This window comes from Haemaphysalis longicornis, unplaced genomic scaffold (genome assembly GCF_048455015.1).
Source record: "Haemaphysalis longicornis isolate Haplotype H1 unplaced genomic scaffold, Haemaphysalis longicornis Haplotype H1 scaffold_1, whole genome shotgun sequence".
In the NCBI taxonomy this organism is placed as follows: Eukaryota; Metazoa; Arthropoda; class Arachnida; order Ixodida; family Ixodidae; genus Haemaphysalis; species Haemaphysalis longicornis.
Window position 1 is genome coordinate 477,074,662 of NW_027526203.1, and position 13,990 is coordinate 477,088,651.

At 45.2% G+C, this 13,990-nt stretch overlaps 1 protein-coding gene across 3 annotated transcripts in view; it reads right to left on the reverse strand.

Moving 5' to 3' along the window:
- Positions 1 to 13,990, reverse strand: part of Sp3 (phosphatidylinositide phosphatase spermathreecae) — a 91,368-nt gene that overhangs the window by 14,600 nt on the left and 62,778 nt on the right. For all 3 annotated transcript variants that reach the window (XM_077688245.1, XM_077688247.1, XM_077688246.1), the window contains 2 exons: positions 12,808 to 12,881; positions 5,512 to 5,667 (listed from right to left, as the gene is read on the reverse strand). In XM_077688245.1, coding sequence (XP_077544371.1) covers positions 5,512 to 5,667; positions 12,808 to 12,881 — 230 coding nt within the window. The remainder of the gene's footprint in view (positions 1 to 5,511; positions 5,668 to 12,807; positions 12,882 to 13,990) is intronic.

The window sequence follows — 13,990 nt, forward strand, 5'->3', positions numbered from 1 at the left end:
ACGTACATAACACTAAAACAGCCTTTCAATAAAGTTTCTTCTACTAGAGTATCACAAGGCACGAACTGCACTACCTTTTTACAAACCATTTTTAAATTCTTGGGCTCTATGCATAGATAACGCGGAGTGCCGTTGAAAATATCGAATTGAAAAACTAAGCAATTTTAAGGCATTTTTATTATCACGTGAATGCCGAAATTATTATTTTTTGTAATTCAAGATTCGGTGTTATGCACAACTGCAGAGACACGGCAAAAGTTGCGCAAAGCGAGGTGACAGTCGTCTGACCCCACCAGCCCTCCTATTTCAATCCCCAAGGTGCACGTTTGCTACTACCGTAATTTGAGTAACGTTGGTATGTTTAGCCCCCTCCCTCTTGGTATTAAATTTTACTTGAGATAGATGAACCATTATTACTAGCGTGCAATAATAGCCCGTCCCGCTATCGGACATTGCTTGAACATTTGGCGGTGATGTACCCTGCGCCGCACTTTTGCAGTGTCCATCGTCCCATTCCCGCCGCTCGCAAGCTCGCTGTCAAAAGCGACAATAGAGAGTTTTAGCAGTCCGTCCGTTCCGTCACGTACGTTGTTACCGGGTTGACCGGGACCCGTCTGGGCACTTGGGCATTCGTCGCGGTAGGGGGATTAGTTCCGCGGGCCTGCCTTCGCCATGTCTGCACCTCCTCGCCCTTCCGCACGCGCAGGCGCAGACGGGTCCTGGTCAACTCGGTAACAACGTAGTATGCGACGGAACGGACGGACTGCTAAAACTCTAATAACTCTGCCTTTTATAACGCCGCAAAGAGTCCCAAATTTCACTTCAAGCACGCACCGCGCCTAGCTCACACTCACGGCTGAAACACCGCAAATTCGCGGGCACCGCATTGGTTTTGATAAACTTCCGTCTTTCGAGTCGCGTAACTTCCCGCAACAGGTCAAACGACTAAATGTAAACCCGGCCACCCCCATAACCAAAACCGCGGTAGAAATCAGCGAAGAGCACTCTGCCTGAACCACGAGAAACTGCTTCGCCCAGCGGCCATATTTTCCAATCTTCACCGCACCAAGATGGCGGTGGCCAGTAATGTCGTTCCGGAGATGCGGCGCTCCCAAAATTGCCGTTTTAAAATGAACTTGCGCAAGTAGTTTGTTGCCTCAGTACACACTTTGGAATGGTTTTCGATGGGAAAACTTTCAAAACTCGCACAATATAACGTGTGCAACCCGACATTGTGACTTTCGAAAAAACTGTCTAGTGGGCAATTTTATGTGGGTTTTTTTATTGACTGATCAATCAATTAAACCTTTACAAACAGCATCACCTTCAAGGTGCTCGAAAATTATGCTGTCAGTAAGCATTTTTCCCCACTGAAACTGACGGGAGCGTTAAAATCCTTGGCTCTCATACTGTTTCGGAGCAGTTTGGCGCAATTTTTGCAATTTTTAAGCTTTGGGAGCAGCCTGGCGCAGGAAAACGAATTTGTATCAAAACTGCGCAATATGCGCAGCTGTCTCACCCCTGTAGTAACACAATTTAGAAGAGAGAGTCGGCCCTGGTGTTCCTCTCCCTTTTCTGATCCCTGCAACTGCGGGTGGTACAACTGCAGGTTATGAATGGCAGCACAACATTTCAGGAGAACAGCGTTGTCTAGCTATTGATCAAAACCAAAATGACAAAAAACAAAACAAAACACGGAATCGAAACAGCTATCAACTGTTCTCAAAACATTTTTTAAGTAGTACTGCACTTCTAGAAAGTCACCTATCCTGATTGGGGACAGGTGATAAACCACATAACCAATGGCATGTACCATTAATAAGCAATAGAAGGCATAACAACCAATATCAAATTTGACTGACAAAGTCAATCAACCAGAGATAAAGAGCATTGGCTAGATTTAAGTACTTTTTCCAACTTCTAGAAATATCTAACGCCCTTTCTGGAAGAACAATGGTTGAAATGCGGAGCTTGCTCTGATACAAATGCAAAGTCCACAATCCAATCAGCCAAAGTCCAAATCTATGACAATGCTGAGCTAACCAAATGTGATGTTATGATTCCGTATCTATTAGTTGGTGATTGGGTCACCTGAATGTGCTGATTCGGTTAGATCAGCGTTTTCGTTGACTCGGGCTTCCCACTGGTTGAGCGTGTGGCGTGATCAACATGCCATCTGTGCAGGGATTTATACCCCCCCCCCCCCCCTCCCCAAAAGATTCCACAACCATGAGCAGGGATTTATACACCCCCCCCCCCCCAAACACCCCCTAAAATCGAAATTCTGGATAAACCCCTGCATCTGTGCACGTGGTAGAGAATGCTTTCGTCATCATTATCGCTCAACCATATGACACTAAACTGCATTAGTCTACCACAATGGAACCCGTTATGCATTGAAAAACATCCCATTGAGGAAACATCATTCCTCTTTATGTCCAAACGGTGCAATCAGACAGAACCCAGGTTCGATTCCGACCACGGGAAACGTTTCTTTCTTGAGGTGCTTGGGTGTAAAGTTGGCCTTCCCAACATCACCACCGCAGGCGAGGCATAAAAAGCTTCGCTTTGAAAACACAGGCGCAGGCAAAATGTGTGCACACACTCCTGCTCGTGCACTGTTCTGCACGGCTATCCTGGAGGAGGGGAGGCTGCTACGGGCGCCCTGAAGTATGCCAGTACGCACACTGGCTGGTTAAAGGTTTCTCGCTACAACACGCGCTACAAGGAAATCTTTTGCCACAATCGCGCACTGTTGTTGGAACCGTCATAACAGCTGACAGCTGGCATGGCTTGCAACATGGCTTCTCGTAGCTCATGCAACAACAGTGGCAACATTTTTCTAGTCTGCCTTGCATGAAGCTTTAAACCAAAAACGCCCATGAGGTTTTTAATCAACTCATGGGCGTTTTTGAAACAACTTGAAATAGTCTTTTGACAACATTAACTACCTTTTGAGCTTTTTTGTGAGCCTTCCAAGTAAAATTGGAACACCTCTAGGCGGGCCCCAACGCCACAATTGTTGAAGTGCAGCATGCCTAGACCAGCGCCAGATTTTTCTCCATTACACCACAGTGTGAACGACTGGCTCCTCCTTGGCTGGCCACCTTGCTGCCTGAATGAGAAGTTCAAGGGAAGCTGAGGTGCCTTCCACAAAAATTGATTTTGAAGCGAGTTTACCTAAATAGTTTTTCGCATGCCGACTCCAAATATCGCATTGAAATTTACTATAAATCAATCCAACTGTCATTTTATCTCACAAAACACGAGCTCACGTTTGAAAGAGGCGCGCCCCTTATCTTTGATGCCTCTGATTGGTCACACCCTTCATGATGTCAAGGGAGGACACCTTTTGGCTGCACTGCCTTATCCGCGATTTAGCGTACAGTTCACAGTTTGCATGTGAACGCAGTGTCATTTTCTAACTTCCCGACATGTTGGTTCAAGTATCTTGGAGCTTGAATGTGCTTTACACGACCGATAACCGCAAAGCAGTGACTTTGTGGAGTCGGCTGGAAGAATTCGTTAGAACACTTCTGAATTGAGAAACCAGCACAGGGTGTTTCTATTGCTTAGGTTAACATTAAGTGCTGCCTCAAGTGCTTGTTATTATATAAGTAACTATTTATACCTAAGATTCAGTGATGGCATTTTATAAAGAGTGTACTAGTGAAAAGCTGGTATCTGCCCTGTGCGAAAATATAGCGTTCACGTGCTGTAGATGTTTATGCGGGACAGTACTTATGTTACCGGTACATGTATAAATCTACAAACAGACTGTGCTGCCAAATGTCCTTTGTTCATTACCCGCCTCCCTTCCCCCACTCACCCTCTTGCATGCGCTTGCGATTTTGGAAGCGGCGTCTTTTCGGTTCCTGCAGTTGCTTTATCCGGGGCATCTGCCCATTTGCCTTGCATTTGTTCTTGATATCTGGTAGCATACTGCTGCATTAGCGGCTCTACTGGGGCTTCCTTTTCACTGTATGCTGCGCATTCTGCTATCATAATGCGGCAACCTCGTTATAAGACCAGCCGGACGATGCTGTTAGATTGCAGCTACGTTACTATTGGCAACAATCGCCAAGGGTTTGTGATAATAAATCATTGGCCCGTTTCACAATAGCTAGATTAAAGCATTTACCACTAGTCGGACACAAGCCGTATATGCACTTTTTGCTCCTTCCTCTTTTATTCTCATCATGGTTTCTGGGCCAGAATGCCTTGGGTGTTTTCTATCAACAAACATCACTGGAGCACAGGTGAGCTGCAATGTTAACCAGTGCATGGCAGGTTGTAATATGCAGACGCACAGTAGCCCCTAAAATAATGCAGCACACCTTGGGCAAAGGAATTAAGCCCCCGTAGCTACTCGAATACGCAAAGTACTAAGGTTGTTTGTGGAGCGGTATTTTCCCATTCCAGACAACTATTACCTTCTCGTGGCATGTATACTTTCAAAATAACTAATTCTATGTTCTTGGTTCTCTTACTTCGTAAACATATAATTTACCTATTAGCCGGGAGAGAAGCTGTATCAGGATTGGAACCTTGTTTTAGTTTCCCTAAAAGTTGAATTTTTGAACACAGTTCTAAGTTCTGCAACAAAAGAAGACCGATGCATTTGAAAAGAAGGTATTTCGTGAATGGATGACTATTTTTTCTGGAACACGAAAGAAACAACCCATGTTTCCTAGCTCAAGCATAATCTAGAAACATTTATATCCGAAAAAAAAAAAAAGCATGTATGAGAAAATCTGACAAAGCATCCAAAGTAGGGTAGTGTATTTGCTGTCATCAAGCACAGCCACCTCGGCTGTCGCTTTCGTATGTAGACCATGTAGACAACATCCTGGCATGGTAATATCCCACTTAAGAACACGGCATGGTAATAGATGTTTAGTCTGGCGTTTGGGCATACCTTTTGAACATGAAAATTTGATAAATAAGTGCTCCCAACAACAAAAAAAAAGGAGTGGCATTCTTTCTGTGGCAAGCCTCCAGAGGAAACACGGCGAGAAGAGCGTGGCACAGGCGGCCACTCCAGCCAGGACATATTCCTGGCCGGTTTTTGCCTCCGCTCTTCCCTCTTCCAGCATCGCGCACCCAAATGGAGGCAGAGCATCAGGCCACTTTTGTTTGCGTATTGTGGTGCTTCTATTGCAGGTACTGCGGAAATATTGCTTTCGCGAAAATATTGCTTTCACTGTACTTGCTGCTGGTTAACTTTTCTTTGAGTTCTAAAGCCTCTTCACCTTCAGCCAAGGACAGTGGAGTCAGTTTAAGTTCCCACACCTCCACGCACCCGATCAGCCCGACACATGGTGAAAGTGAAAACGTGGCAATTTTTACGCGTCATAGATGCACAAGACACAAATTGCAGATGCTGCTCCAGCTGATCAGGACTTATTGATCATTATTAGTAGCATACCCGAATCTTGCTCAAATCCCAACTAATTTGTTGGGAGTAAAAATTCCCCAACAAAACAGTTGCTTAACCTCTCCATTTCGTACCAATGGTTTCCTCTTCACCACTGATTGGCACTGCCACGTTATTGAAGAAGCGCGTTCCTGTTGACCGAAACATGTGGAAATAGCCGCTTTGCCCATTGACCAGATAGTGGAAGCGAATGCAGTAGTGCCTCGACTTGAAAAGAGATGGCTCTGGACCTGCAAAGACAGGACATCAACATTATATCCGGTTACACACACGCTACACAGCTTTTCTATGGCAGCAGGTTTGGTAATGCACATCTATATGCAGCACACTTGTACATCTAGTACATCTAGTGTTGTTCTTGTTTACCGCACACTGTAAATGAATTTGTGTTCGTGAGTAAACATTTTAAAAATTCCAGTAAAGGTGCAGTTTCAGAATACCTCGAGGACCTGAGCAACAAAACTGCCCAAGAAAGCTCCTCTCACTGCTGCCTTGTGCATACCTGCCAGGTTTCCCGAATTGTCCGGGGGGCTCCCGATTGTACGACCAAAACAAAGATGTCCTGAATATGCACTCATGTTTGGCCAAACCTTTCTCCCAGTCTGGCCACATTGCGCTGGAGCTACCCGACAATTCAATTTATTCCTACACCAATTGACACCATTATCAGTGATGAGCTTAGAAAGCATAGTTGGCTATGCGCACACGCTGAACTGGTCAGTACCAAAGAAAAATTGCCCCCACTTTTGAGCATCCATGTCTGACACATCCCTCAGTTGCGTCCTTTTGGCGAAGTGTTGCAGGAGCGAACACTGTTACGCTCGACGGTATTCCCATGACTTCCTGAAAAGGGCAGCGTCAGCCATGTCGAAGATGTAGCACCTGACCAGTGTTTTAGATTAACTGTTTCTGCTCTGTCATAAGTAAATTAAAAATGCACGCAATTATTGCATTCTGTTGCTGTTACCCCCAGGACAGATCTCCCTAATGCCATAACAGCATACCTGGCAGGTATGCTTGTGTTGTCAACGCTTGTAATATGCCATATGCTTCCTCAAAGGCCAGGGAGCTAGGCTATGAGGGGCCATATAACCCCGCAATATTTTACTTCGTACTGAAGAAGTGACACGAAGCCCTTATGGAAAGAAAGCAGTGAGCCATCATGGCAGCTCAGAACTTCCCATTGCACTGTGACATTGCACACTGTTTTGGCAGGCATGGTACCTGATCATGAAAAATAAAGTTCCTCCTACAAGTGCAATTTTGCATTTACAATACAATCTGGTTCGAAACTTGCATGACAACAACGTGGAGAGCTTTAAATGAAAGGGCCCTTTTTGTGGGAGATCACGCATATATTTGTTTTAGGCAAAGCTTACATGGCTAGGGTTCCACGTATTTTTCTCACCTGTGAAGAAAGAGGCAATCTATAGCGCAAGGCATTGGAAAACAAACATCCCGGCGCGTGTGCTGTTAGCATGCAATCACCACTGAAGTCGCACGCCGTTCAAAACACTCACCACTAGGATAGGCATTCTGAGTAAGTTAAGATTAGTTAATAACAGGCACCATTCTGAAGATCAAGAAATGATTTACACTTGAAGCTTATACATCTCATCACTTGGATGAGCATTTTGAGTAAATTAGTTATCTGTAGGCCTGATTTTAAAGATCAGTAGAGGCTCAAAGTTTTGTTGCTTTGCGACCCACGCTACCTGTGTCTGCCCCCTCTTTGTTGGCATTCCAAGTGCCTGTGCACCTGGTTTGCTCCATCTCCTCGGGGCAGCGGTCGCATCGTGAAGACAAGTTGCCATTCTCCCTTTTAACAGCGGAGCTGTTGTGCAAGCCGCAAGTTCGCTAGTGCAGGAAAAAATACCAAGAAAATGTGGAGTGCCCGTGAGCGCATGCCTCGCAGCGACCGCCGAGCGTTCCCGGCATGCACAGCGGCTAAAATGCCGAGCGCTCGTGAGCATGTGCCTCGCGGTGACTGCTGAGTCCCTGGCTCGCACAGTGGCTTTGGCTATAAATAAATACATAGAAAGCAAGCGTTGCAGGGGGCGGCAGAAAGTTAGATGGGCAGATGAGATCAAGAAGTTTGCGGGGATAAATTGGTCACAGTTGGCACAGGACCGAGGTAATTGGAGAACAATGGGAGAGGCCTTTGCCCTGCAGTGGGCGTAGATAAGCTGGTGATGAAATAAATAAACAAATAAAAAATCCAGCGGTGTTGTCAAGTGCTACCACGCATTAAAAAAAAAAAAAAAAAAAACTTCAGTGTTAATTCTAAAAATGAAAAGACACCCTGCTTGGGAGAGAAGCCATTATGGATAGAAGCTAGAAGCCATTATGGATGGAGACATGGCTACGAGTGTGCCAATCCTTTCCGAGATGACTTGAAGAACCCACCACCGCTGCCTCGAGTCAACGAAGAGCTGGTAGAAGTCTACAATGCTAAAGATGACTTTGCATCCACCGATCACCACGAAGAAGATTACGACCTCTTCGATGCACATGACGACCGTTACTAGCACCGCCACTATGCAGATAACCAATGATACTGAAACTTAAATATGTGTCCGGCAATGCTCACCTACAGCAGCTTCGCCATTCAAGTCTTGCGTGTGAGTGCAAGCGTCCCTGAATTTTTTTAGTTTAACCTCTCTTCTGTTGACGTAATTGTGACGCTGCATGTAGTCCGGACTCGAGCTTTACTGATCATCCACCTTCATGGAGTGGAATGGCGTATTTTTCAAAGTAGCAGCAATATTTTGATCACCTAGCCTAGCTCTCGCAAATGTATCCATCTCAAAGGAGTGAAAATTAGGTCCTCACACAAATTAAATAAGTTACAGTAGACTCATGTGACGGCCAAACCTATATAGCAGCTGCGAACTCTGGGCTCCAAAGAAAAAGTGGAAGAAGTGCAGCCGAGGGCACAGGAACACTGTGCAGCAGCACCACAGCTGTTCCCTCCCCCTTGTTCCTGCAGTGGAGACAGAGCAGGGGTCCCCGGAAGAGCTGTAGGACCTCTGGTCAGCGCAAGGATGGCATGCACAGCCCCACAGAACTGCGACTTTCCCAAGCATGTACAACATGGTGAAAAGCTCAGAGATGATCCCCGACTAACTTGCACATCGATGAGCGGGGCTAGAGTTTGGTCGAGAGGCTGGGAGAGTGCTCCTCCTCAGCGGGAAGGACAGCCTCACAGTGTGGAAGGCGGTGGTGCACGCCACGATCCCACCCTCTTCCTACTGTCAGCTTTCATTGCACCATTTTTTCACTGCCAGGCTATGCCAACAATTCCAAACCCCCTTAAAGGAAGAGGGTTGCAATATGCAGTGTAGACCGCATATAATGCAAGTTGTCGGAGCCGCAAAAATACGCACTATAAATGAAACGTGCAAATACAAACACATCGCAACATACCTTTCAATTGTTCTCTGTTTATCATCACTCAAATGGCACACTCTTTACTTTTTTTTTTCCCCCTCAACAGATGCTCACAAACTGCGAGAACGGCTTCAAATTACTTTGTGTTTGCGTTTTGAGGGAGCACGCCTGCACTTCTTAGCGGCTAGAAGAATGGATGCCACAGGGAGGGAAGAAGCCCGGCTTATGCCAAGAGACAACGAAATAAAAAATAAAAAGGCAAGCCGTATTTTTTCTCACCCCACCTCGTGTTTGGGATGATCAAGGTGGTGACATTATCAGCACAACGTGCAGATATTGCAAACCTCCGGCATCACGGCTTGCTGTCTCCAGATATTCGAAAGGGGAAAGGGCAGTTGCCTATCTGCAGAAGATTCTAATAGACACAACTGACCGCGTGCGTGGGGGGTCGATATGTTCAGAGGTGTGCCAAGAACAAGGGCAGTTGTGGTCATGACGCGAGTGCAAACGGAACACGCGAACTAATGGGTACCCCCCCCCCCCCCCCCCCCCCCCCCTCTTTTCCTTCCTCCTTTTTTTCTACATAAGGAAATTTCATTTTCTGTTTCACGCGGTATGCTGATGCATTGGGAGGTGAAGCGGTGGTTACAAAACCACGTGTTACATTCAGTCGTGCACTATAAGCCGTTACGTTATAAATGGTCCCCAGTAGTGTACAAAGCAAGCGCCTCCCCCTTGACTTTTCTAGAAATTCGAAATTGGCACCGAAATCAAATGTCTCGCATACACACCTGATCGCCTGCATCGAGGTACATTATATGTATATATTTATATTTAAAGAACGCCTGCATTTGAGTGGAAACACGATGGAATTAATTTTTTATGCACCCACACTTCTACTTTTAACTCCTGTGGCAACATTGGCAGTGTTTGTTCTCCTTGGCTTGCTTTGTTTGCTGTTATTTTCACTAGCTGTGCTTTTCAGTGTCGGTTGCATTGGGTGTTATTGCCCCCATAGAATATTGGTGTGGCAAGCATTAGCGAAGATTGACAAATCTTACAAGGCAGTAGCAAGGTACGCATTCCTACATTGTGGAAAAGTAGGTTGAAGACTGGTGAGCTAGTTGACTGAAGAAACCTTCATGAGTGGGACAAGAAGTAATAAATTTTACTGCAGCAGAACTTTGGTATGCTTGAATGCAAATTGGGCAACAGCGTTCAGGGAGGAGGTAGGTGATGCTCTGGCCATGCCACCGGCCACAGGAGCTGTTGGCTGAAGAGGCACAGAGTGCACGATTCTTTCCTTTGGGGTCTTGGGAGCCTACCATTTGCCACTAGTGGCTTTACTCGTCCTCATCTACCACGCAGACGTGTGTGAGCCAACCCAAAACAGCGGAGTTGCCACCCTGATCAGACGGCGCGTCCGAAGATGGTATGCCTGCGGACACCCGAGGAGGTCCGAGAGACGGGAGAGGTGTGGTGCAAGTTGCTCAGGGGCACTGTGCTGCCCTGAATGCCACGTGGAGTGAGAGCCCTTGTCAATCCTTTAGCTCATGCTTTATTTTCCGCAAATGGAAAGAAAACACCAAAAATATTTGAAACTTGAAGACTGGTATTCTAGCATGTATTCAAAGGAAGCTTCTAAAATAGATGGCACTAAAAGGGTCAAACTGCTCAAGAATGTAGGTAATCGAATGCCCCCTGGGTTGCAACAAGTGACACAACCCTTGTTTAATTCAACAAGCCCACTGCCTCGTAGCATATAGCTAGCATGCTTTATTCGAAAGAACCAATGGTCATAGGAATTTTTGTAGATTTTTCCAAAGCGTTTGACTTAGTGAACCATGAACTGCTGATCAAGAAACTAGCGTGTTACGGTATTAGGGGCACTGCTGGTTTGTTGATAACGTCATATCTGTCTAATAGAACACAGGTTGTCCACATAAATGACGCTTACTCCAGTGTTAGCCCTGTGGTCTCTGGTGTCCCGCAGGGCAGTATACTGGGGCCTCTGCTGTTTAATCTTTATTTGAACGACATTGTAAATATTAGTGACACAGCTACACTTGTTATTTATGCAGACGACACTAGTATGTTTTTTTCTGGCGATAATATTGATGAACTTATCTGTACATGCAATCTCACGATGGAGGCGCTGCACAAATGGTCTGATGCAAACTACATGCGAATTAACGAAAATAAAACAAAAGCAGTTATATTTCGCCCTAAAAATAAACCGGTTCCCTCTCATTCTCCCATTAAACTAAACTCGCGAAATTTACAGTTTGTGGATAGCTTCAAATGCCTAGGTGTCGTGTTTTCCGCAAACATGTCGTGGGATAATCATGTTGATCATGTTATAAATAAGCTGGCTCGAATCACTGGTGTCGTTGGTCGTTTAAGGTACATTCTCCCCAAATCTGTGAAATTGCTTCTGTACAATTCTCTTTTTTATTCTAATTTAAATTATTGTCAACTTGTCTGGGGTACCGCAAAGTATTCCTCTTTACATAAAGTTTATTTACTACAAAAAAAATTTCTTCGTCACGTTTATAACAAAGGTTATAGGGAGCCAACCAGAGACCTCTTTCTTAAAAGTGGTGTAATCAAAATCTTCAACTTGTACAATTATCGTTTGAGTAACCGATTCAAAATAGAAACCAAGATAAACATAAACTACATGCGTAATTTGGCCCGGTTGAAACAGAAAGAAATCAGTTACCCTTTCAGGAATAAGGAAACTTGGGCGGTCCCTACATCCCGTTTAAACACTGGGAAAGAGCGCTTACAGTGTACCCTGCCTTCTCTTTTAAATGTATTTCAGTGCGCCGATTTTGATATCTATAAATGTTCTAAACGTCAATTACGTGTCATGTGTACTAAACTGCGTTAACCTTTCTATGTCTCTCATTTGCTTTCTTGTTTAACTGTTCTTTTTATACCTGTTGAAAATGACGGGTTTTAGCTTTTATTGTTACTTTTTTTCGGTTGCCTGTATAACTGTGTTTCCTTTTGTCGCGATGCTGCTGTCTGAGAAAAAAGGGGGCTGCGGCCTCGTCAAGCTGTCTATGACAGCTTTTTTCCGCGGTTCCTTTTTCTGTATCTGTGTTTCTGTATCCATATCTGTGTTTATGAAACAGAAATAAAGTTTCATTATTATTATTATTATTATTATTAATTTGACTTGTCGGCACTAAAGCCTTAAAGTGATTTCAGTTTTTCCACTGGAGCCAGTCACCTAAGATGCTCATTACAATACTAATTGATGTGGTTCAGTCAATTAACCAAATTGACTAATCCCATTATGACATTTCCAGATTCTCATAGGCACACAATGAAGATTGGTATGTACAAAAGTGCAGAACTTTTTGTTGGTAAATCAGCGGCAGCTACAAGAAATAGTTCAATGTACACCTGCCCAATTTTTTTTATCAATATCATGGGAGCGCCGACTGTTCTGTTGATCCACGCCATATAACAGAGCGACACGGCGGACTCGGCGAGAGTTGCCGCATGCACACCAAGCACTGGCCACAGCAGACGTCGCCTGCTAAGCTGTTCCAAGAGCACAACGCTGCCCCCGATTATTTCCTCCTCTTATCACACTTCCTGCTAACGGTGCAAAGACGACAAGTGAAACTAACTAAAAACAGCAGCCTAATCGTTCCTCCTGCAAATCTCGAAATTTGTGTTTTTTAGCACTTTATGAAGTATTCTCTCTCTCGTGACCAAAGTCGGCGAGCATGCAAAGAAGTGTGGTAAGTGAAGGAAACAATTCAGGGCTGCGCTCAGCTCCTGGAAGAGCACAGCAAATGACAGCCGCAGCAGCCAGTGCTCGGTGCACATGCGGCTACTCGTGTTGTGTTCGCCGCGTCACTCCGTCCTATGGCGCTGATCAACCGAATGGTTGACGCTCCCATGACATTGACAAAAAATAGGGAGGGTGTACATTCCCAAGCAAGGCAGTCAAAGTAGCTTACCTAGTTCCATTTTCTCAAGGTCTTCCAAAAACACTCTTTGGTATTTGGTAATGCGATCGGTTTGGTCATCATACCTGCGCGAGAGCAGATTTACAGTCACACAAGGCACAAATATGCACCAGGTGCCTGCATGCGCTTTGCGCAGGCACAGATCACTTCCCCAGTTTGAACAAACAGGAGAAGAGGGAGAGCTTCACTTCCTGGGGCGGGATAGGAAGCTGTGTGGACGCCATGACCAACATTCCACCCAGACACTGCCTTCAGCACACTCCACCAGGTCTCATTCACTGTCGCAGCTGCGAAGCTGCATTCAGTGCAACATTACCTGGTCGCCCGCTTGTGCCTGCCGCAATCGGCATTATGCCTCCCAAACACGTTCTTGCTTCATGGCTGCCACTCAAATTGGCACACACGCACAAAAGAAAAATCACCAGGGAACCTGCAACAGGTGCCACCACAAAATGTGGCTGCAGTGGCTGTCCCAGGGCTCAGGTGGTCTTTAAACTTTCACTGAGGCAAAAGATGCGGCCACACGGTGCGAGCCCCAAACGGCAAAGCTGAGCGTGAGCACACATTGCCTGAGACTGACCGCAACTAACATAACACTCAGTGTCCAGCATCATTCCCAGTTCTCCAAGCGACATTAAAAAGGGGGAAAGATATGTCGAACATCTGAACAGGATGCTTACCGCATGCGAGCGTAACCGAAAAAAAAATCAAGCAACACCCTTACCACATACACTTGCTCCCATTTACCATGTTTTCTAGAACTTGCGGCAATGTACAAAATTGGCACATATTTACTTACGTCATCACGCCATGCTGCATTGTTTCTACGTGTCATTGAATTTTATTTACACTAGTATTATTATTCTCATGGTGCATGGAAATGGCAAATGCTTTGTAGTTTTTTGCAGTTAATGCTGTTACTGCTATTTCATAACTTCTTGTGTCTCATGTATGCACATGTAGCAAAGCCCCCCCCCAAAAAAAAAAAATCAAGCCTGGGGTCCTGGGCATCCTGGATTAGGGACTCAACCCACCAAGGACGAAATGCAAGTCGTCTTCTTGGATAATAAAGTTTCTTACTAATACTATTACTACTACTACTACAACTTGATCCCAGGTGCAAGGGCACTAGCTTTGCCAAGCTAACGTCGAATAATTACTTCAGATGTGATTC